Source organism: Ceratotherium simum, chromosome 5, assembly GCF_057802395.1.
Source record: "Ceratotherium simum simum isolate JZ-2026a chromosome 5, ASM5780239v1, whole genome shotgun sequence".
In the NCBI taxonomy this organism is placed as follows: domain Eukaryota; kingdom Metazoa; phylum Chordata; class Mammalia; order Perissodactyla; family Rhinocerotidae; genus Ceratotherium; species Ceratotherium simum.
In genome coordinates, this window is record NC_141904.1 from 53,478,736 (window position 1) to 53,504,741 (window position 26,006).

A 26,006-nucleotide genomic window follows, 5' to 3' on the forward strand; every position below is an offset into this window, starting at 1 on the left:
AAATCACAGTGTGCAAAATGAGCAAAGACTTTACCCATTCTGCTATGGCCTTAACCTAGCATTCTGCTTTTTAGGTCATGGTTCCTTAATATAACTATCTTAAAAGAAATAATACTTTAAAATAATTAAGTGTAATGAGGCCTAAAAAATGCTCCTTTCCCCTTCATATTAAAAGATGTATAATATTAGAATGAGGAAGGTGATGAGACCTGCTCTATTCTGCTAGGGTCAATACACACCTAAAGGTGTATGCTTTAATAAGGATACAGAGATACTAAAGGACATATTTAGCACTCAGGTGAAGGAATACAAACGTATGTCACATGATGAACAGTTGAAACACTGGATTGCCTGGATCACATTTCTGCCTGCTTCTGGCTTCATTAACTCCTATTCATTCTCTATGTCTCAAGTTAAAGGCAATTGTTCTAGGAAGCCTTTTTGAAATCAAATTCTAAGCCAAGGCACATGTCTCTCTATAATAATTTCTTTTTTATTTGTGATTTTTACCAGAGGGGTTTTGCCAGGGGCAAAACATGAGCCTTTTGTTCTTCTGAATCTCTACCATCCTACAGAGTTTGGCTCAAGGTGTGTTTTGTTTTTTTTTTTATAATTTTATTTATTTATTTTTTTCCCCCAAAGCCCCAGTAGATAGTTGTATGTCATAGCTGCACATGCTTCTAGTTGCTGTATGTGGGACACGGCCTCAGCATGGCCGGAGAAGCGGTGCGTTGGTGCGCGCCTGGGATCCGAACCCGGGCCGCCAACAGCAGAGGGCGCGCACTTAACCGCTAAGCCATGGGGCCGGCCCTCAAGGTGTGTTTTTAATAAATATCAGTGAATGAATGATATTTTAATAAATATCAGTCTTAACCGGGCTTCAAGAAGTTGCATTTCTTCTGACTCAACTGCCACTGCTAGCTCCTATGTTTTTCATAGAGTGGATGCTTAATTATATTTACTGATACAATGTAGAAAAACTATTGTTGGAAGGCATTAAAAAATCTGAGTTACAATTTTCTTCCCTGAGGACCGAGGAGGAGTAAAATAGTCACATCTCACCAATCTGCCCTTCAATTTAAAACAAACTTACCAGCAGAATCTTCCCACAGTCTCTCAATACAGACTATATGTGGTTGTAGGTTGGCTTCTGCGGGCTCCACATAGACGTAATCACCAACATGGTACATGCTGTTCTTAAAGCTGCAGTCCTGGCTGTATGTGCGATGTAAGCCTGAGAGGCCTACAGCACCTGAGGAATCTTCACTCTTTTCAGCTTCTTAGGTAAACAAGAGAAAAAGGTTCTCATTTAAGGGATGCTGGAATTAGATGTAGGATTCAAACGACACATACAAATACATTCAGTTCTTTTCTAGACATTCAAAGGCAGGATTCAGGACAAATAGTATGATATCCACATTCCCAATAGCCTCTACTCAAAAATGCCTTTTTGAATTACAACCAACGGCCATTAATTTAAATACACACATAAACAGAGGATCTACAGAATAAAAATAATCACCTTAATAACATATGCTCAATGTAGTCATTCTGAACGATACAGAAAGGTATAAAAAAGAAAACAGGTTACCTGTAAAGCACGTAATCTAGGGATAGTCTCCTATGTACATCCTCTCCATCTTACTGCCTGAAAATTTTTCCCCCAACAGTTATTACATGGATATGTCACAATTAATGGAATCTTAGAATTGATGAAATGTGGAAGATGTATATCATATAATGTATATCATATAATATACTGTATATGTAAACTATATACGTGTATACAATATATCATAAACGTTTCTCCTGAGATTAAAGGCTTTTCAGGATTTTTATTTTTGTTAAATGAGACTTTTTAATGGCTCCTGTACAAGCCATCATTTGAAAATACCATAGGTTTTTTTGAGGATAAAGCTTTGCCCACATCTTTGATTACTTCCTAGGGATAATTTTCCATAAATAGAACAGCTGAAAATAAGCATAAATGCCTACGCCAAACTGACTCCCAAAAGTCCATATCAATTTAAGTCCCTCACTGTTTGGCTACAAAGAGTCTGTTTCTCCATTCCTTCTCTAATATTGGTATTATAATTTTTTTAAAGTTTTGTCAATTTTGGTAGAAAATGCTTTCTAGTAGTTGATTAATCAAATGAGTCCCTGTAACATATGCAGCAGATTCACAAGATTCTTGAGAATATACCAGCAAGAACACTGTCAACTGGACTGAAAGGGACAGAGAGTACCAAATGAAAGAAGGCTATTAAACCTCAAAATTCTAGAGATGGGAAACAGGCTGATAACATAACTCAGCTGCAAACATGTGCTACCTTTCATGACAAAGGATGATTTAGAGGGCACAGTGTTGAGCTGCAAAGGACCATCTCCAGGCCTTGAAACCTAATGGAGCCTGGCCGGCTGGATCTGAAATTGCTTGGAATTGATGACTCTTTTTTTTTCCATTTCTCCCCCCACCCGCCTGTTTTTTTGTGAGGAAGATCGGCCCTGAGCTAACATCTACCAATCCTCCTCTTTTTGCTGAGGAAGACTGGCCCTGGGCTAGCATCCATGCCCATCTTCCTCTACTTTATATGGGACGCGGCCACAGCATGGCTTGACAAGCGGTGCGTCGGTGCGTGCCTGGAATCCGAACAAACGAACCCCGGGCTGCCGTAGCAGAGCGCGTGCGGGCGCACTTAACCACTTGCGCCACTGGGCCGGCCTCTCCATTTCTCCCTTTTGAATGGGAATGTCTCTGTTATCCTATGCACATCCCAACGTTATACTGTAGCAACAGAGAATTTGTTTTTTTAGTTTACAAGACCACAGACGGAGAATTGTGTCCCAGGACGGATCAATACTCAGAGCCTCACCCATACACTTAATTTAGATGATTTAAATAATGAGATTTGGGACTTTTGAGCTGATGATATTTAGATGAGATTTTGGTATCATCTGGTAGAGGAGTGTTACTGTAACAAATACCTAAAAACATGGATGTGACTTTGGAATTTGGTAGTAAGCAGAGACTGGAAGAATTCTGAGGAGCACGACAGAAAAAGTCTAGGTTGCCTTGACTAGACTGTTAGTAGAGAAATGGACATTAAAGACTTGGCAGCTGAAGGCTCAGAAGGAAACGAAGAAAATGTTACTGGGAAGTGGAGGAATGGGGTTCCTAATACAGTGGCAGAAAGCTCAGCAGAACTGTGTCCTGCAGTTATTTGGATTCTGGGCCTCCTTGGGTTGATCTTTTAGTTATATTTTTCTTTCTTTATTTCTCTTTGTTGTTGTTTTACTTCCTCAGAGATTTCTTCAACTTTATCTTCTAATCCTTCTCTAAATAGTTCCTTTCTGCTATCATTAAAAAACTTTTTTCATCGAATAAATTTGACATATTCTGTAAATTTAAGGTGTACAATGTGTTACTTTGATACATTTATATATTGTTGCCATTGTAGCAATATTTATCACATTACATAATTATAGTACAATATTGTTGTCTATATTCATTATACTGTGCGTTAGATTTCTATGGTTTATTTAATATACTTGTTGCAAGTTTGTATCCTTAAACAACATCAATCTTATTCCCCTACACCCCTCTGCTATCATTTTTTTAAATAGCTTTATTGAAATATAATTCACACACACCACACAATTCACCTATTTAAAGTGTACAATTCAGGGCCGGCCCTGTGGCTTAGCGGTTAAGTGCATGCGCTCCGCTGCTGGCAGCCCGGGTTCGGATCCCGGGCGTGCACAGATGCACCACTTCTCCAGCCATGCTGAGGCCGTGTCCCACGTACAGCAACTAGAAGGATATGCAACTATGACATACAACTATCTACTGGGGCTTTGGGGGGAAAAATAAATAAATAAAATTATAAAAAATAAAATAAAGTGTACAATTCAATGGTTTTGGGTATATTATGTTGTTTTTAAAAATGGTGGTAAAATATATATCACATAAAATTTGCCATTTTTAACCATTTTTAAGTGCATAATTCAGTGGCATTAATTATATTCACAACGTTGTGCAACCATAACCGCTATTTCCAAAACTTTTCTTTACTCCAAACACAAACTCTGTAACCATTAAGTAACGGTTAAGTAAACGTGTCGTTAGGCAGTTTTGTCCTTGTGTGAACATCATAGAGTGTACTTACACCAACCTAGATGGTACAGCCCACTACACACCTAGGCTATATGGTACTAATCTTATGGGACTATCGTCGAATATGCAGCCCGTTGTTGACTGAAACGTCATTTATCGGTGTATGATGGTATACCACATTTTGTTTATCCATTGACCTGTTGATGGACACTTGGGTTGTTTCTGCCTTTTGGCTATTGTGAATAATGCTGTTGTGAACAGCGGTATACAAGTATCTGTTTAAGTCCCTGCTTTCAGTTTTTCTGGATATACACCTAGCAGTAGAACTAACAGACCATATGGTAATTCAATATTTAGCTTTTTAAGGAATTGCCAAACTGTTTTCCATAGTGGATGCACCACTTTACATTCCTACCAGCAATGCATGAGGGTTCCAATTTTTCCACATACTCACCAACACTTGTTATTTCCCTTTTTTTGGATAAAGGGTATGAAATGAAGTGGTATCTCATTAAAGTATTGATTTGCATTCCTCCAATGATTAAAGACGTAGAGCATTTTTTCATGTGCTTATGGCCATTTGTATAATTTCTTTGAAGATACAGCTATTCAAATCCTTTGCTCATTTTTGAATTGTGTTTTGTTGCTGTTGAACTGTAGGAGTCCTTTATATATTCTGGATACTACACCTTTATCAGATATATGATTTGTGAATTTTTTCTCTCATTTTGTGGGTTTGCCATATTTTTAATTTCCAAGAAATTTTCTGTTCTGTGAAAGTTTATTTTTTATGGCCTCCTATTCTTGTTTTATGGATGCAGTAGCTTGTCATCTCTCTGAAGGTCTAAATTTTAGTTTAGTTTTTTTTTTTTTAATTTTTCTCCTGCTTCTTTCACTTTTTTTGGTTCCTCCAAGGTCCTTTTTTCTTTTTGTTTTGTTCTCTATCTTACATCTTAGAGATTTTCCTTAAATATTTGGTCCTATTTAAATAAATACCTGCTCCTATTTAAAAGTGAAACATTGAAAAAGCTGATTAGAAGCTCTCTACGCATACACAGAGCTAACCCTGATGGATTTCATTGGGGACCTCCAGATGCTATTATCTAAAGTTTTTCCTCATTGTCTGACCCATTTCTCAAAAGAAAAATCTCCTGTCTCAGAACTATAAGCCTGACTGCCAGCATTCTATGGGCCAAGTAGTTAAGAAGGCCAGGGGGTCTCACTCTTTAGTATAAGTCCTTTCACAATCCTCCTCTTCAGAACTGTACCCCTACTGTTAGGCCTATCTGGTGTCCCTGAGTCTAGACTCTTTATGACGAACAGTCACAGGAAGGACTGGGGAATGATCTGCACCTCCATTTTCACAAGCACCTGGTGTTCTAATCCCTGTGCCATTCTAGACAGGAATTGGCCTGCTTAAGGTCTTCATCCGATGCTGGTATTGAAGCCACTGTTAGCAACTTACCCGTCCATTTTCTAGCTTCCAAGCCTTAATTGCTATCATCTCCTCCATTGTTTTCCATTTTTTTCTTTTTCAGGGAGGGGAAAGCTTTTGTGTTTATGTCTTTTGTTTTTAAAATCCCCTTTCCATCATTTTAAAGGTGTTCTGGGAAGGAATAGCAGTAGACACTTATGTACAATCTGCCACGTTTAAGTGAAAGTCCCCTATGTCATTTTATCTTTGCTTAATTGGCCCTGTATGAGTAGTTAGTTCTGGTATTTAATAGAAAAACTGGGTGTGTGAAATCTAATTTCCCTCAACTTCTATTGATGATTAAGAAATCTCCTCTTATGGCTTAAAGACAGAGAGGGCTGTCTGACATACACAAACACTATCCTACTTTCTGGTGTTTTGCTGTCTTTTAATATTCACAAAGTAACCTGACACAGGATGATCTAAAGCAGACTGCAGTTCTCTCATGACTAGAAGTAACTAGTTACAATAACCCTCAGAGTACCCTGCTTCTATAGCCTTTCCCACTCAGTCCTTCCAGTGCTGACTTCACATTCCACGGCAAAGCACCACTTCTCACCTACTTCTAGTCACATTGCTGGGAAATATAGTCTCTGAGTTAGTGCAAAAAAAGAGGTATTAACAGGGATGCTCTGGCAGCTTCAGAAAGCAGCTCTATGTAGCAGGGCTCCCTTTCCTCTAGTCAGCAAAGGCCACTAAGCTCATGAGATAGGCACAGTGATGGGATAGGAATAAAAATCTCCTACTGTCTTTTTCTTTATGTAGCTCTGTTTTTCTACCATAGGTCTTCTTCGTAAATTAAGTCATGGGAAATATTTCCTGGCAGCTAAGGATGAATCAAGGGCAGTAACCAATAGTCTTTAAAGTATCGGTACTGCTTTTTCTCTAGAATGTATCACCGTAACAGATAATGTGTTCACATATTATTGCTAATCCACCAAGAAGAAAGGCAGGTGTCGTAAGTTCTTGGCTCTTCCAGTCATTAAATTCAAGGCCTTAGACCAGAGATTCCCAGAGTTAAGTGTGCATCAGAACTACCTACAGGATTTGTTAAAACACAGACTGCTGGGTCCCACCTGCAGAGTTTCTGAAATGGTAGATCTGGAGTGGGACCAGAGAATTTGCATTTCTAACAAGTTCTCAGGTGATGTTGACGCTTGCCTAGAGGCCACACTTTGAGTACTCCCTTAGAGTAAGTCAAGGAGCAGCTGTCACTAATTCTGCATTGCCAGGAAAGTGTCAACTTAAAAAAAAAATCCCAAGTATACAAAATTTTGTCAGTAGAAACACGGGTCCCAATGTCATACCCAGTATAGCAGTGGCATTTTCTGTTTCTTCTTTCACTGATTTCCATTCTGATCTTTATTATTTCTTCTACTTACTTCCGGTTTGATTTGCTCTTCTTTTTCTAACTTCTTGAGGTGGAAGCAGATTTATTTTAGATCTTTATTCCTTTCTAATATATGTGTTTAAAAGTATAAATTTCCTTCTAAGAACTGCCTTAGCTATATCCTATACATTTTAAAATGTTGTGTTTTCATTTTCATTCAGTTCAAGATTTTTTAATTGCCCTTGTGATGTCTTCTTTGGTCCATAGGTTATTTAGAAGGGTACTGCCCAATTTCCAAATATTTGGGGATTTTCCAGATTTCTTTCTGTTGCTGATTTCTAATCTAATCCCACTGTGCTCAGAGAACAAACTTGGTATGATTTCAACCTTTTTAAATTTTGTGAAACTTGTTTTATGACCTAGCATATGGTCCATCCTAGATAATGTTCCATGCATGCTCAACAAGAACATGTATTCCGCAGTCACTGGGTGTAGCGTTTTACTCACGTCAGGTAAAGCTGGTTGACAGTCCTTGTCTTAGCTCAGGCTGCTATAAGAAAACCCACCATAGACTGGGTGGCTTAAATAACAAACATTCACTTCTCACAGTTCTGGAGGCTGAGAAGTCCAAGATCAAGGTGCCAGCAGAATTGGTGTCTGGTGAGAGCCTACTGTCTGGTTCATAGACAGCTGTCTTCTGGCTCTTCATCCCCTTATAATGGCACCAATCCCACTGTGGTGGCTCCACCTCCAAGACCGCATCCAAACCTAATTACCTCCTAAGGGCCTCACCTCCAAATACCATCACATTGGAGACTAGGCTACAAGATATGAATTTTGGGGGGGACACAAACATTCAGTCCATAGCAATGTTATTCAAGTCTTCCATATTTTTGCTGATTTTTGGTCTAGTTCATCTATCAATTGCTGAGAAGAGAGTATTGAGACTATAATTGTTGAACTATTTCTCATTTCAATTCTGTCAGTTTTTGCCTCATGTATTTTGGGGCTCTATTGTTAGGGGTATATACATTTATAAATATTATATGTTCCCAACGTCTTGACCCTTGTAACATCTGAAATGTCCCTCTTTGTCTCTAGTAATATTTCTTCTCTTAAAGTCTATTTGTCTGATATTAATACAACCACTCCAACTCACTATGGTTACTATTTGCATGGTATATCTTTTCCCCTTTTTCCTTTCAATCTATTTGTGTCTTTGAATCTAAAATGAGTCTCTTATAGACAGTATATAGTTGGATCTTATTTATTAAATTCAGTCTGATAATCTATGCATTTTGATTGGAGTGTTTAGTCTATTCACAATATGTAATTACTGATATGACTGAATCCATATCTGCCATTTTCCTATTTATTTTTTATATGTCTCGTCTTTTTTTTTCTCTTTTCCTCCATTACTGCCTTCTTTTGTGTTAAACAAGTATTTTTGGTGTGTTATTTTAATTCCTGTGTTGACTTTTTTTGCTATTTGTTTTTCGTGGCATTACAATACACATCTTTAACTTATCATTGGCTACTTCCGGTTAATACTGACTTAATTTCATTAAATATTGCAACCTTGTTCCAATATACCTCCATTCCTCTGTGCTATTACTGTCACATATATTACTTCTATGTATGTTATAAACCTAACAATAGTGTTGTAATTATTCCTTTAAACAATCTAACATTTCTTAAAGAAATTAAGAAAAGTGAAAAAAATACACAGTCTTTTATATTTACCCACATATTTACCATTTCCAGTACTCTTCAGTCCTAGTCCTTCTTGTGGATCTGAGTTACCATCTGCTGTCATTTTCTTTTGGCCCGAAACTCTTCCTTTAGTATTTCTTATAGGGAAGATCTGCCAGCAGTGAATTCTCTCAGTTTTTGTTTATCTAGGAATGCCTTATTTCAGCGTCATTTTTGAAGAACAGTTTCACTGGATACACAATTCTTGGTTCCATTTTTTTTCCTTTCAGCACTTTGAATATCGTTCCACTGCTTTCTGGTCTCCATTATTTCTTATGAGCCATTATCATATAACAGTTTTCTTGGACGTGCTAAGTAGTTCTGCTGCTTTCAATATTTTCTCTTTTAGCAATTTGATTATGATGTATCTAGACGTGGTTCTCTTTGTGTTTTCTGACTTTGTGTTCTTGGAGCTGTAGGTTAATGTTTTTCATCAAATTTGAGAAGTTTTCAGCCATTATGTCTTCAAATATTTTTCTCCCCCTTTCTTTCTCTTCTCTCCTCTGAGACTCCCATTACAAGTATACTAGGACACATGACATGAGGGGTTGCTCCTAAGTCTGCAGAGCTAAGGGTCAGTCAATGATTTAGGTGAAGACTGTACTCAAGCACCTCAAACCTGTAAGGATTCAACCTCTGCTGATTGATCCATATGTGGCTTGGGGGATGCGTTCCAAGTTGTAACCAACATCCAAGTATCCCTTGCATTTTGCTTTTTGTCACATGCTTGCATCTCCCTTGTACATGTGTAGTTTTCCAGTCAGCCAAGAATGTGTGGAGAGCTTATCTCAGCCCTTCTATGGTTAATTTCCAGGATATTCCTCAACCCCAACTGTCACCTCAGGCTAGCAAAGCTGCAGGTTTATCCTGTTTTTTTCTGCATCAACCACTTTTAGCTGGCAAAGACATGGACCTCCCCCCACTTACCCCCCTGCAACCAACACTCACCTGAGTGTTGTACATCCTGAATCAGTACATCCCTCCAGGAGCAAAGCTGCTGGTTTTTGCAGCTAGCCCTATGCTGGTAAAATTATTATTCTCACCGAACAGGTTCCTTTCTCTTCTTTTTTTGCATATGCCATTGCTTATGAAAATTTGTTTCAAATCAACTTATTGTGTTTTCTTGCTTGAGGAAAAAAAACCCTAAGGAGGAGATTTGATGCTAACAACTAATATAACTTGGGAAAAGTCATGTATTCTAGGTATCTATGTGAACTTGAACTTTATCAGAAATGATCAATTTCTAATAAAAGTTCCCACTGTCAAAATATTTCTAAATTCTGGCAAGTGACTCAAAGTAATATTTTTAGGTTGATACAATTAAAATAAAAATTTCCTCCTAGTTACGTCATTCAACCAAAGTATCTACTTATCTGACCCAGAGTCCATATGAGGAAAGCCATGCTACTCAATGATGGGGCAGAACCTTGATGCACTCACTGCTGCTGAGAATGCTTTCCAGCCCTAGCTGGGCCCCTGAGGTTTTTATCTACCAATAGTACTAACAGGTATTAAGCTCCCACACTAGTGAATTAATTAACTCTGTTCCTGAACTACTAGGATAACAGCTGTGTCACATGTAACTTTCTATCTTTTCCTGTCTGATGACTAAATTGATAATGATAAAAACATTTCCATCTCACCATGTCTATTTTGAAAGAATCAACACCCTGAGTGTTCATTTACACAAACAGGATTCTTCCCCACAGCTAATTATGAGACCAGCTAGAACAGAGTATATTAATATTTCTTCATATTTAATAAAATGAAAAGAAACCAACCTCTTTTTTCTTCTTCTCGCTTTAGTTTATCTTCCTCTATTTCTTTCGGTAATTTTTCTTTTTTCTCTTTCTCTACGTCATTATGCAAATGTTTTGTGGTATAGCTGAGTGCTGGGGAAAGCAGGATCTCTCCATTTTTGCAGAGTTCATCACGAATTTTAATAAAAAACTGCTGAAGTTCTACTGCATCTTCATATATTTCAGAATCTGTCCTGTAATGGCATCAGGAGTATACAATGGCACACAAGCTACTTTTTTAAAACACCTCGATTATATGTTAAATTCTATTAAATGCTTCTTTAACATGTTAACTGATACAATGGTACTTCTGTACAGTTCTAAGAAGGGTATCTCCTTGAAATTTCTTAGAACAGAATCTGAAGTGTCACTTTACCTTGGTGAGCATCATGCCCACCAGTTTCCTTTTCCTTAAGGCTTACTTCTTGCACATGTAAAAGGAAAGGCCTCATACAGTTTCCTGGGGAGAAACACGGCACATGCACCAGTTGATTTTGGCAATACAAGCAGGCTTCCAGAATCAAGGACTATACTAAGGCTCAACACTATGTGCAACACTTACTTGCATCTCATCTTTGGATTAATTTTTACTTTCTCTTAATTGAAGGAACAACACATTATATAAAATGTTAACAAAAGATTTAGGCAATGTCCACCTTCTTCTTTTTGGATGTATATCATAGTTGCCTGGGCTGGTAGGACTCAGTGAATACATGAACCTAATCTGCAAAGTCAGGAGGGCATCCTATAATGGTTACAAGCCTCAGAGTCAGTGTTTATTTTAGTCTCCCAGAAATAACTATGTAATTCTGAGGAACCAGCAGAGACAACATAGTAAAAGAAAAAAATGATCTGTGTCATACTGAAAACTTTTTAAAGACTCTCCTCATTTATAAAATGAGAGAACTAGACAAAATAAACTTCAAAATTTAGACTTAAAGAAATTTTATTACTATCTCTAATCCACTATGGTCTGAGGGAGGCTTACATACAATTCTATTAACTAAGAATACCAGGTTTGAAAAATTATTCACAAGGTTACCACAGACTAAGTCTTAGCAGCAGATCATGAAGGCATTCTGGTCAGAGGAGTGTGTCAGGCGCAGCAAGCCTAGGTGGCCACCTGCTGACACCCACCACTAGAGTATCAAACTTTAGCAAAGCCTCCAGAACGCTTCTCCTCATTAGCAAAGGTGAACTGTCAGTCTAAAAACACTGCCAATAACAACCCGAATGGATGTTTTTGGAAAGGCTTTAAAAATCATTCCAGGTGGGGCCGGCCCGGTGGCGCAAGCGGTTAAGTGCGCGCGCTCCGCTGCGGCGGCCCGGGGTTCGCTGGTTCGGATCCCGGGCGCGCACCAACGCACTGCTTGGCAAGCCATGCTGTGGCGGCGTCCCATATAAAGTGGAGGAAGATGGGCACAGATGTTAGCCCAGGGCTGTCTTCCTCAGCAAAAGAAGAGGAGGATTGGCAGATGTTAGCACAGGGCTGATCTCCTCACACACACAAAAAAATAAATAAAATAAAATAAAAATCATTCCAGGTTTTAAAAATGCTAATACTTGTAGGAAAGCAATAAAAATAAAACTGGCCAAGGAAAGAAACTCCTACGACACTATTTTGATGCCTGTTTTCTGAATATAGATATCTGAAGACTGTCACTTGAAATTAAAATTCATTTTATAATAGTTTACAGTTGTAAGTACAACATTAAAAGTGAAAATGCACTTTTGGTAATCCATGGGACATTTAAAGGGCAGATTCATAATTCCATCATGTCATGTGGTTTAGTAATGGAAGTTTTGTACAGAGCCATTAAACATCTGACATATCCTTTCTGTTTTATTTAAATAAAATAATATGAAGAATTTGTTAATCTAAGAGGCTAGGTGTTCCCTGCATGTGCAAGAACGAAAACTCAAGATGGAAAAAGAAATAACTCTTACTCCCCTTAATTGGTGGGCAATCTTTATATGTAAGGCAGACATTCAGTAGAAGGAAATAATTAAGATTATAAGAGGCTCTTAGTGCTTCCCTTGTCCTTGTCTTCCCATGGGTCCCCTTGCCTGCAAGGGAGTCAAAGCACTTAATCTAGGAATACTGCCAGCAGATTAGGAAAGCCAGTGGCCAACTGGCATGAGTCAGCACTGTGCTGTTACTGCTGATGGACAAACCACTGACACCTGAGTAAACTTTTCCCTTCTATGCCTCACTGTTCAGATTCCTTCTATTTCAGGGTGTGAGGTCCTAGGTGATGTTGGGTAGCAGTGGTGGGTAGGGGTGAGTGTGAAGAAGCATGAACACTGTTAGAGATCAACATGGAAATCTACTGCATGTGGACTTCATTAAATTCATGAATTTAATATTTCTGGGACATCTATCTTCACTACTGGCAATATAGTAGATAAAACCATGGTTTATCATTCACTAAACTGATGCATCTCCATTTCAGCAGCATGGGGTTATTCTTAAGTACCATAAGCAGTCACAATACGACCTTCATTCATAAAGATAAGAATGGCTTCCCTTATGTTTTGCAACAAAGCTCTGGGCACAAGATGAGACTGATCACTATTTCATATAAATGCACCTTGGATTCTATCTCCCAGGCCTCAAAAGCAAAAGCCAATCGTATCAACAACTAGAGAATTAAAAAAGCTCATTTCCTAGAGATATAAAATCTGCTTAATTCTTAAAATAATCATGTTATCTGTATAAGATAAATGCAGTTGCTAATAATCTAAGAGACAAGTGCACTTGGGAAGATTCACAGAACTAACCCCAAGATATAATGGGGGTGGGGAGAGGAGAGGAGTGACTTTAGACATAAGGACTATTTAAGTAAACTGAGAACAAGAACGGAAGTCTAAGTTCCATGAAAGCAGGCTTTGTCAGTTTTGTCCACTGGTGTATTCCACGCATACAGAACACGTTCATAACTGGCAGACACTCAATAAACATTTGTTGAATAAATGAAAATAAATGAATGCAGATTTTGACTGCATTTCTATTATTTCTATCTCTACTGTTGAAGAATAAGGACCATTTCCTAAATGTGTCTCTCCAATCTGACCCCAACTCCACCTGTCTCCTAAACACACCATATATATTTCCTAACCCTATGCCTTTTACTTATGCCACTTGCCCTACCTGAATCCCACCTATTCTCCCATTCTTCTGATGCCTTCTGCCTTTTCAGAACTCTAGCACAGAGTTCCTTACTCCATCATCTCTACTAAATATTAAGTTGTTGTATGTTGTCTCATGCTTGGAATTATTTTTCCCTAAGCATAGGTCCTATCCCAACCATGCAACTTCAAGCTGTTAGAGCACAGAACTCAAGCCTTATTATCCACAGCTGTTCTCCACGAATGGTGTCTTGGTGACTGGCTCAGCAGCAGCCCTGTGTAGCAGGGAACAAGACGAGCCACCCAACTTACTAGCTGTGTGACTTGGGGCAACTTCTGTCTGTGCAATTCTTCTTATGCAAACTGGGAAGATTATCACCTACCTAGAACAGCTATTATAAGGGTTAGAGATTATCTACATAAAGTGCTTAGCATGGTGCTTTACAAAGAGCAGGTGCTTAATAGGTACAGCAAATGTACTATTAATTTTTCTTTCACGATTCATAGCAAATGCAGGCTTCAGAGATTCCCCAGTGGGAATTACTCCATGCCCAGTGCCTAAAGGTCTAGCTCTCAGCATGATACTATAAGCTCCAGGAAGACAGGTTTTGTATCTTTAACTTTTTATATTCCCCCAAGTGATTCCAAGAGCACACTGTAATTGCTGAACTGAAATTGCTTTAACAGTGGAGTATACTATTGTTGTGTGGCAAAGATATACCACAGATCAAAATTAGAAGGGAATTTAATTTGATGGAAATTTAAATTCGATTGCTTCTTTTAGAACATTTAATATCTATAAAAGGCACTTAAAGCAAGAAATCTGAGATTAAAAAAAAAGAAGCCCTTTTAGGTACTTGAAATGGTGATCAAATTTAAATCAATGTAACCTCAGATGAATACCTTAGAGCTATTTTAATTTATGTAAAGCATGCTTGGATTGAATTCAAACTTTAAAAGAAAATCGTGTTACTATTTCTAATTACAAGCATTTTATCCTTTAAAAAAACACGTTCTCTGAAAGGCTATATTTTAAGAGCTTATGCTTTTCAACAGATCTTCAATTTTGTCTTACCCCTTCTTCTCATTGTCCAAAATCTAGATGATTTAGCCATGTGCCCCATGTGCCTTCTCTCCCTCACAGAATATACTTGCTCCCTAGAAGTTTTGACTAATTAGAACGCAAAATAGCACCCCATCAACTGTAATTACGTACCAAAGCTAAAACAGTACATCAAAGCAGAACTCTTTCTTCTGTTTTGCATTAAATATCTACACCTTCTCAAAAAGAAATGGCTTTGAAAACATACCGATTCATCCTTCTTGCCCTTTCCAATACTTCAAACATATGCTCTTGAAATAAATCAAGCCGCCGGTAGCGATTATTTTCAACATTCTTCCTAATTATGTCAAAAGTAAGAGGAGGCTTGTTGGGAAAGTTGGGATCCACAGCAGGAATTTCTGCTAAGGAGTCACTGTAGCATCTTCCCTCATCATCCTGATGACTCATGACTGACACAAAAAGATTGTGGATAAGCTCTTGAATCAGCAAGGTCACATTTGGGACATGAGAGTCCTCATCTCCCTCTAGGTCTCTCCGAGTTTCAAGCAGGACTTTGTGTAGGACAAGGGCATCTTTGTAGATCAAAGACTCAGGCTCATTGTATGTACAGGCATTGTTAAACATCATGACGAAGTCCTCAACCATGGAGTCTATATCTTGGTATTTGTTGGCCATCATGTGACTTCGAATTTTTTCCATGTCCATGGGTTTTTTAATGGTCAGATAGTAGTCAGGCAGCTCAGATCTGGAGGGAAGCCTCAGAAATATGGCACTGAGGCGGCGACCCCTCTTATCAGTATAGTTCTTTACAGCTTCATAGACTTCATTTAGTTTCTGCTGCATTGGAGTCATGTATTTTGATTTTTTAGGAGAAATGCCACTCTTCCTACCTATAGAAAGAGATTTAATGTTAAATGGATAAAATAAAATAAATGAACCTAAATTTGTATATAGTTGGTAGCATAATCACAAGAAAAGGACTATTCCAAGTGATCTGTAAAACACAGTAATTAGCATGGCTCTAATGAAATATGTATACCTTATTGACAAAGAAAAAACTGGAAAAAATTTAAACTGTTTTCAGCAATCATATATATATATATTTTGTGGCTGAGGAAGATTCGTGCTGAGCTAACATCTGCTGTGAATCTTCCTCTTTTTGTATGTGAGCCACCACCACAGCTTGGCCACTGACAGACGAGCAGTGTAGGTCCATGCCCGGGAACTGCACCCAGGCTGCTGAAGTAGAGCGCACCAACTTAACTGGCCCAGTAATCACATTTTTGGTGGGAGAGTAAGTACTGTTATGTTGAGGTAGTTGTGAATAAAGTGGAATAAAGCAAATGAGTAGCCACACGACATTCTAATTCCATTACCTGTCGTACCCTTGAGAACTGAAATTTTCATCACAGTAGAAAAAGAGATACAGATGTTAAAACAGGACACTGAATAAAAAGCTTGTAGCCTTGAATCTCAGTTGAGAGTATCAGTACAAACTTATGATGTATTTTATCTTTAAATATAAAATACACACACACACACAATTTCCTAGCTCTGTCCACTGAAAATCCTATAAACAATGACCAACCCAGTAGCAGTATACTCCTATATAGACTATAGTTTTATAATACTGATTTTGACTAATGTCAGTAGCTCCTTGGCAAATGGCTGATTCCCAGTCTGCACAAGATGAGCCTGGTATATCTTGAACACTAGACAGTAAAGAACCTATCAGGGGCCAGCCCTGTGGCTTAGGAATTAAGTGCGCGCGCTCCGCCACTGGTGGCCCAGGTTCGGATCCCAGGAGCGCACTGATGCACCGCTTGTCCAGCCATGCTGAGGCGGCGTCCCACATACAGCAACTAGAAGGATGTGCAACTGTGACATACAACTATCTACTGGGGCTTTGGGGAGGATTAAAAAAAAGGGGAAAAAAAAAGGAGAATTGGCAATAGACGTTAACCCAGGGCCAGTCTTCCTCAGCCAAAAAAGAGGAGGACTGACATGGATGTTAGCTCAGGGCTGATCTTTCTCATAAAAAAAAAAGAACCTATCAATGACTTCGTACCATAGACATGTCAAAAGAACATAGCAGCCAGCCTGGAGCAACATGAGCATCAATAAGGACAATAACTGCAGTGGGTTAAAACTCAGTAATATGTTTAAATCTAGTAGTTCTTAACGATATATAAAAACAAACAACTGGGTAAATGTTGGAGGATGTTAGTAAACCAATGCATTATTTTGAAAACTGGTAAATAAAGGGGAAAAACATCTAGCTTCCATTCTTTCAAAAAGCAAAAAATAAAATAAGACAAACACAAAAAACTGTACCACTGAGTAACCAAATATTGGATGAGGCCAAGTTTCTCTATATAGAAGTATTCCAGCTGCTAAATGAGCAAGGAATAATAAAATTAAACTACACTATTTTAGATCTCTTTAATAAATTAATGTAGTGAGCATCAATAGCTGTTAAGGAAAAGAAACAACCAGATATTACATGCCACCTCATGAAAGACCATATATCACCTCTGAAGTTGGTTTTTGTGCCAAATGGAAGGGACAAGGATCAAATCTAAATCTAAATCTGATCAAGCCTCTGGCTCCAACCACCAATGTACAGGAAATACAAAGGACAAAAGAACATGTTAAACTACAGCAAAGGGATGCAATTAGCAAAACCCAGACTGTGGGAAACTGTAGGACAAACCCAACTTCTTCAACAAATAAACTGCAAGACGAAAAAAAAAAAGAAAGATGGGGCCAGCCTCGTGGCTGAGTAGTTAGAGCTCTGCGCGCTCTGCTTCAGCGGCCTGGGTTCACATCCCAGGCACGGACCTACTCCACTTGTCAGCCATGCTGTGGAGTCATCCCACATACAAAGTGGAGGAGGACTGGCACAGATGCTAGCTCAGGACTAATTTTCCTCAAGCAAAAAAAAGGAAGATTGGCAATGGATGTTAGCTCAGGGCCTATCTTCCTTACCAAAATAAAAAAAAAAGAGAAAGAGAGATGGAGGGGAATTTACAGATTAAAAGACATATCAATCAAATGCAACGTGTGGACCTTATTTGCATTCTACCCCAGGATGTGATGCAAAGTAAGTATAGAAAACCTACTATGAAGCATCCTTGCCAAGCAGAAACTGAATCTAATTAAGTCTTTAGAGAGTTAACTTCTATTTATAAGAAATAAGGAGAATAAAAGAAAAAAGTTAACTGACATCACAAAGAAGTGAACTGACTAGTCCAGAATTTGGGACTGTCCAAGAAAGTGACCTGGTTTCTAAAGAGTCAATGGCATGAGGATATAAAAAGGAGAGGTACTGCTCTAGATTGAGTTTAAGGGCACTACAATCAAATGTAACATAGAGAACTTTATTAGATCCTGATTTGAAGAAACCAATTGTAAAAATACATGTGTGAGACAATAGTAAAACCTGAAAATTTGTCAAGTATTAGATGAAACCAAGAAATTGTTAATTTTGTTAGGTATGATAATGACTTCATGGTTATTTAAGAAAATATCTGCAAATTTTAGAGATGCACACAACTATGTAGAAATGAAATGAGATGACTGTATTTGCGTTAAAATAATTTAGAACAAAAAAAAGAGAAAAACAGGGATATAGGAAATAACTATGGCACAATCTTTATAAACGCTGAGTAACAGGTATATACAGGGGTTCATTGTACCATTCTTTATATTTGTATATGTTTGAAATTTTTCATAACATAGAATAGAGAAGTGAAAAGGACACGAACATCACACATTAAAATCTCCTTTCCTTGAACTTTAAAAAATATGTATTTATATATATTTAGATAGTTACTGTTAAATTATCTGTCCATCTATCATTAGTTTCCTAACTCAACTTATGAAATTACTTCTAGTTTTAAAAGGCCCTGTGTCCCTACAAAGTAGAATAAAAAGTTTTCATTTCTGCAAACCTTCTGTATGCTTTTACAATTCCATGAAAAGATAAATAAATGCCTTAACAAGAAAGAATCATCACTGAGCAATAAGTCATACACAAAGCTACTCTAAAATTCAGTTTACAGTCATTTCCTATAACAAAGCAGGGTCTTTTTTTCCCCTTTTCAGCAAATATGGCTCTAAAAATATTTGACAACACTATCATTTGCTTGGTACTTATTTTATTTATACATTTTAAATAAAGCAGAAACCTCTTGTTTAGCCCAACAGTATTAATTACTTTTGCTGGTCCTCTCTTCCCTCACAGTTTTTTTTTTTTTTTTTTGGTAAGGAAGATTAGCCCTGAGCTAACCTCTGTTGCCAATCCTCCTGTTTTTCCTGAGAAAGGTTGGCTCAGAGCTAACATCTGTTTTATATGTGGGATGCCTGCCACAGCATGGCTTGATAAGTGGTGCGTAGACCCACGCCCGGGATTCTATCTGGCAAACCCCAGGCCACTGAAGCAGAGCACATGAACTTAACCACTACACCACTGGGCCGGCCCCTTCCCTCAGAGTTTTTAATAAAACAACCATTCACAGACCATACTCAAAAGACAGCTGAGTTAAGTTACAGCATAGTGACTGGACATCTCTGACCTCTCAAATTCTGTCTAGGAAGAGCTGCTGGGATTCCTTTTTAATTCTAGTACTCAGCAAACAAACATACAAAAAAACCAAAAATCTGCCACTACACTCTTCCAGGTATCATATTTAGAAAAAATATCTATTCTTACTGTTTAACATTTATAAAATGTCCACTGCAATCAAGAAAGTAAACAAAAGCTTTGATGCTATATTCTATTCCCCATATATTTTCCACAGTTTAACTACTTAAAATACAGAAGAGAGTGCTTGAGAGGAGGGAAGAAACTCCATGCTGGAGTATGAGTTCAAATATATTCACCAATTAATTAAATACTATTTCAGTAAATCAGTAATCTATCCTTGACAGACTAAACCGAATAACAAAGTGTGAGGCTGTCTTACTCAGCTTGAGTTTGGGAGAAGCCATGTCATCATCATCAGGCAGTGGGCCCAGCTCTTTCCTTTTATCCTTGAGTAACTTCTCCAGGATATGCGCATCGTTGTATACCTATATTCGATAAACATATTTAAAATTATTTTATAAAACCTTTCTATTAAAGTATAATATACATCCATAAAGAAGTTTTAAAAACACAGGTTAGACTAATTGAGAACTAAAGAAATAAAGCTTGAGATCACTACAGAGCAACAAAATCACATCTCTGTGGAGCAGGCCCAGGCCTCAATTGATTTGTTTAAGCTTTCCAGGTGATTCTAATGTGTAGACATGCATGCTAAAGTTTGAGAACTGTAGTAGAATCATCTCAAGTTTTTACAAAAATTCTGAAACATATTTACATATGCTGTTTTCTTCATCAATCTCTCCTCAACTCCTTAAGGTAGCAGACCTAGCTCAATGGAAATTAAAAATTAAAAATATCTGATAGTTGGAGAACAATATCTCAAATATTGTTAAATGGGATTTAACATCAGTCTGAGTTCAGTCTGGTCTGATCTGTGAAAACCAACAATCCCTGCTTAGGATCTCTCTCTGAACACTGAGCCAAGGGTGGTAATATGTAGCCAAGAACAAGGTTACTCACCTAACGGCTTCACCCCCATAGCTGCCTCCTCCCAGTCCCCCCGCAGAGCTGTTCTCCCTGACTGCCACCAGAGCAGAGGGGCTGAGGGAATAAGTGACCTCTCTTCTTTGGCCACCTCTCTTAAGAATGGCTTTTTTCTCTACCCCTGGCAGACAAGCGGCACATTAGCCAATGATACTGAGGACAGTGTAAACTCCTATGATAGAGAGAACCATTTCTTTGGCCGTAAGCACCCTTAGTACCTATTTTATATTCGAATGTAATAGCAAAAGAAAGGAAATAAATGATTTGAAAATGTAATTTTATTTCTGGGAGAGTTCAAGCAGACAAACACAATTCGACAAGATATATGCACCCCCATCCATGTTGACTGCAGCACTATTGACAAGAGCCAAGATACGGAAACAACCTAAGTGTCCATCAACGGATGAACAGATAAAGAAAACCTTGTACACACACACACTGGAATATTATTCAGCCATAAAAAAGAATGAAATCTTGCCACTTGACAACATGAATGGACCTTGAGGGCATTATGCTAAGTGAAATAAGTCAAAGAAAGAAAGACAAATACCGTATGATCTCACATATGTGGAATCTCAAAAAACAGAACAAAACAGAAAAGCTCATAGATACAGAGAACAGATTGGCGGTTGCCAGAGGCAGGGGGTGGGGGATGAGTGAAACAGGTGAAGGGGGTCAGAAGACACAAACTTCCAGTTATAAAATAAATAAGATGGGGCCGGCCCTGTGGTGTAGTGGTTAAGTGTGCATGCTCCGCTGCTGGCGGCCCGGGTTTGGATCCTGGGCGCGCACCGAGGCACTGCTTGTCAGGCCATGCTGTGGCGGTGTCCCATATAAAATGGAGGAAGATAGGCACAGATGTTAGCCCAGGGCCAATCTTCCTCAGCAAAAAGAGGAGGATTGGCATGGATGTTAGCTCAGGGCTGATCTTCCTCTCTCTCTCTCTCTCTCTCTCTCACACACACACACACACACACACACACTATATATATACACATATAAATAACTAAAATAAATATGTCATGGGGATGCAATGCACAGCATGTTGACTGTAGTTAATAATACTGTATGGCATATCTGAAAGCTGCTAAGAGAGTAGATCTTAAAAGTTCTTATCACAAGAAAAAAAAGATCTATAACGATGATGGTGACAGATGTTAACTAGACTTATTGTGCTGGTCATTTTGCAATATATACAAATATCAAATCATTATGTTGTACACTTGAAACTAATATAATGTTATATGTCAATTATACCTCAGTGAAAAAAATTAAGTAGATAAAGGATATGAAATAGAAAAAATATCAAAGGAGGAAGACTCTGTCTTAGTAATACATACTGATAAATAAAAATCAAAATGTTTCATAACAAAATCAATTATTTAGAGGTGCATTTATGGAAATATCCTGATTCTTATATAATCAACCATTTTATGGACTATCCTTGGAGAAGTATGGCTATTGAGGATAGTAATAATAATGATGAGTAATGATTTTAATGCCATTGGCTTTCATTGAAGTGCTTATTTGAATACCAGGCACTGTGCTACACACTCTATGTATATTATCTCATTTAAATCCTACAACAACCCTGATGCAAGTACTAATATTATACCCAATTTACAGATGAGGAAAATGAGGCTCAGAAAAGATAAGTTATTTATACAAAAATTTCCAGAGCAGGATTCAAATCTAGGATGTCAAGTTACAGAGCACGAACTTTTAACCTTTACCATGTACTGCCTCCCATTTTAAACAACTGAGAAAAGACAAAGTATTAAGCTAGCCACTGAGAAAAGTAACCTAAGTTAGTCTTCTAGACATGGTCTCTCAAAATTATTCTACGAGCACCCAAAAGAAAATGTGCCTGCTCCAGGATTCCCACATGTTCTTACCTGGGAGCCCTCCTCGTTGTAGTGCCTGGCATTCCGGAACATCAGCTTCATGTCTTCTATCATTCCCTCTTCCCCTGCGTATTTGTCAGTGCGGATGTTATGCTCAATTATTTTCAAGTCCATTGGCTCCAAAATGATTTTATAATAATCAGGATAGTCCTTTTTGGATGGTTTAACCATAAATAGATCACAAAGTCTTCTGCCTGAACCTGGCTCACGAGCTTCAAGAACAACATTGAATAAGATTTTCATTCGCTGCTTTCTTATGTTCTTTTTACTGTTGAGGGGCAAGGTAGAAAAGGGGGAAAAATGAGAACAGGTTCAGTTTTCTTTACACAAGGATGGACATGAAATGAAACAAATTAATCTTGTGGGCAGGTGCTTCGTGATTACAATTTATTGATTACATATGCCACAAACACAGTAAACATGCTGGAAGCTATAAGCAAATAGGAAAATTTCCAAAACTGTTAAAACATAGTGACTCTGGCGGGAGCAGCCAATGAACACCAGACAAACCTGTTTAGAATATTTATGAAATGCAATGCTTAAAAAAAGATCTTGTCTGACACCCAAAGAAAATGAAATTCTATTATCAATTGAAATATATTTTTTATTTTTAAGAAGAATAGAGCAAAAGTGGAATAAAACTACTGACCTCTACTGTTCCTAACAGTCTTCATTATAAAAAACAAAATCAAACCAAAAAAACAACAAACACAGACAAAGAGAAGTGTTCCATCTCTTGAGACAACCACTCTAAACACATGCATATCCTGGTTACCAGAAAACAAAGGGAGGCCATCTGCCAGACTAGTGTCTCTATAGTGGGTAGAAGTCTCTTTTGCATTTATCCTGTCCAGGTCAGTCCCTGCTCCCTCCCTCCATCAGCAGTATTTCACAATTCCAACCTAGCTTAAAGAATAAACGGTCTGTGGTTCATCTGAGCTTTTGAGTACATTTTCATCCTTGAGTGTGAATCCCTGTCTTGTTCTCCAAAATCCCCCAGTGAGATGTGAGGCTAAGAAGCAAATGTGAGTGGTATGGAGCAAAGTACAAGGGACTATAGATTACAACCTGAGTTAAAAAGGGGCCCAAGAGAACATACGGGCTAGTCTCGTAATTGTTGAGGAAACTGGTTCAGAGAGGCTAAACGACTTGCCCAAGGTGAGCTGCCCAGTGCATTATTAGAAGAGATGATCTTCCAATAAGATTTCTGGCCCATTGTTCAGGATACTGATAAAGAAATTCTAACCAGACTCATACCAGCAGTCTCCAAGTGAACAGTCAGGAAGGTAATAAAAAGAAATGACTTATGACAATTTCTACTCAATAAACACTTACTAAGATCCTATAATGTAGTACTTAAAGGTAAATATTTTTTATCTGTTTCCTATCTTATAAATGGAAGGAAGTTCATTCCTGAAGCAAACTGTGGCGAAATGGGTCTCCTAGTCCATTCTTCTGACCACTCACTCTACTGTTTGGGTCATGAAGAAGCCAGAGGCCAGCTATTTTCTCTCTAAGGTTCAAAATATGCTTAAAAAAAAAAAAAAGAAATGAAACTCAAAGAATAATTAACAGATGAGAAAAGAAATATCTATCTTTAAGTCAAGATTTAAAAATGTCTCAGAAATTCACATGTTCCTAACATCATGGAGCTCAGGCAACCAGAAAGTGATCCCATTAGGAGAGAACAAGGACCTCTGTTTCCCAGGATTGGGATCATCCTCATCACCTGTGTCTTCACTTAGACTGCTCATTTCCCTTGGTAGCCCTAGGATCATCCCCGCCTTTTTCCTCCTCTCAGTCCTTTTGCATCTCTATGTCAAGTAAATGATTGTTAGATGATGGCAATCTAGAGAAGTTTCATCTACTGGAAACTATTTCTCCAAAGAAGCATCCTGGGGAGATGATGTGAGAAGAGTTCTCTCACTCCACGACTTTAGCAAGTAGAAAATGGAAGGGAACTTGGGACGAAGCTCCAATACCACAGAGCTCCACATTTGGGCAAAGATTAGAACACAGATGACTTTAACCTTCAGGAAGCTTCTGAAGAAAAATTTCAGAACCTGAATTTGGTATCACAGAAATCTATACTTAAAACTACTATCATCAGATATGGTTTCTTTAAGTCTCACTTGTGGGGGCTGAACTTCAAAAGGAAGACTCTGGAATTCAATTTTGAACTGCTGAGCTTAAAAGATCTTTTCAATAATCATGATACTCAGAATGAAATCACTCCTCACTCCAGGAATACCAAGCAGAACAACTCAATTGAGGCCCTTACTCGACCAAGAGGAGACCAACTCTATTCCCTTCCTCGTTCCAGCATACCACACCCAATTACCATTAGGCTCTTCTGTAGGAAGCTACAAATAGTCTAACCTGACAGTGAGTCTAGGGCAGACTTTTATGAGATTTTTAAAGAGGAGGGAAAGCTTTCAACTGAATTTTAGGGAAAATGCCAACAAGTGAAAGAATGGTGAGTGGTCCATTCTTCCAACTCCAATAACTCTGACACCAGGCAGCTTTAAACAGGACATACCCAAAAATGTCCAATCTAATTGTATTCAAGAAACTGCTCTTATAACTGAAATTTACTGTTTTAGGACTTACATTACTAATAGTATCCTTTCTCCACTTGTATGATTCACTCTTTAAGAGAGTGACATGTAACTGGTTTCCATCCTCAAAGGTAAGCAAAACTTTTGTTATTAGGGTCACTTATGATCTTCTCTGAATAAATCCAGTCTTGTTATTTTTTTACATTTTTCCAGATCCATTTGAGACTAAGAACCACTAGCCCATTACTTTTAATCCGGCTGCCAGAAAAAACTCAGAGCTCAACTTCCTACTCTTTTATAATAACTGTATTAGCTTGGGTGGTTGGTATATTTGCTTTATCTTTTTCCAATATGGATGCTGAACCTTATTACATCCATAACTTTTGAAAGTAGCTTCAATACTTTTTGAAATGAGATAAACTCTACATTACAAAAAGGAAGCTACCATATTTGATACTTTCTGGTTACTGTTTTCAATATCACTTTGCTTTTCAGATTCTTCTTAGAACTCCTCTATGCATCCTACCTCTCTTCCTCTCTCAGACCATTAACTGTAAATGGTCTGTCCATTCTTCCCCATTTTGGGAAAGGTGCATAAAACTAAATCTCAGATCTTGTAACTGGCATACTCATTCTTTTTTTAATCAGCAACTTTGAACATACTAAAGTAAAATACATCTTAAGGGAGTTCAAAACTAGGGCTGTTTATCCCTGTGCACTTAAGGATGCCATACTTAAGAGGACACCAATTCAGATCATAGACATTGTTATAATAAATATGCAATTCTAGAATTTTACAGGAGATGGGCCACAAAGGGTGCCTGCACTAACAAAATCAGTACATTACAGCAATTTTCCAACAAATGAAAGTCAAGTGTCTTGAGAAACTGGTGCTTTTTCTAATCTGCACAAAGATTATTAAGCTAGTAGAGGCTCTGTTCTGATTCTCTGATTTTCCAGGACCACCACCATCTTCCTGACCCCTCAACCCAGGCTGAAACATTGGAATCACTGTAATTTTTTGCTTCTTTTAGTTTATCACCAAGTTTTAGAGGACCTTCATAGCCCTTCTAGATTTGACCCTTCCTTTCAATTTTTCATGCCACAGTGTTAGTCCTAACCCTCATACTTTGTGGCTGACCACTTTCTCAAATGTCCTTATCATTATTCTTTCTCTGAGACTATTAGTTATTATTTTATGTATTCCTATTTGCATATAGTCACACAAAATTCCTATTTATAGTTATAGCT

The 26,006-nt window shown here is 38.0% G+C and overlaps 1 protein-coding gene across 20 annotated transcripts in view; it reads right to left on the minus strand.

The window, feature by feature from the left end:
- Positions 1–26,006, minus strand: part of PBRM1 (polybromo 1) — a 115,106-nt gene that overhangs the window by 35,829 nt on the left and 53,271 nt on the right. For all 20 annotated transcript variants that reach the window (XM_014792879.2, XM_014792881.2, XM_087431146.1 and 17 more), the window contains 5 exons: positions 22,189–22,465; positions 19,629–19,734; positions 14,909–15,551; positions 10,452–10,663; positions 1,094–1,279 (listed from right to left, as the gene is read on the minus strand). In XM_014792879.2, coding sequence (XP_014648365.1) covers positions 1,094–1,279; positions 10,452–10,663; positions 14,909–15,551; positions 19,629–19,734; positions 22,189–22,465 — 1,424 coding nt within the window. The remainder of the gene's footprint in view (positions 1–1,093; positions 1,280–10,451; positions 10,664–14,908; positions 15,552–19,628; positions 19,735–22,188; positions 22,466–26,006) is intronic.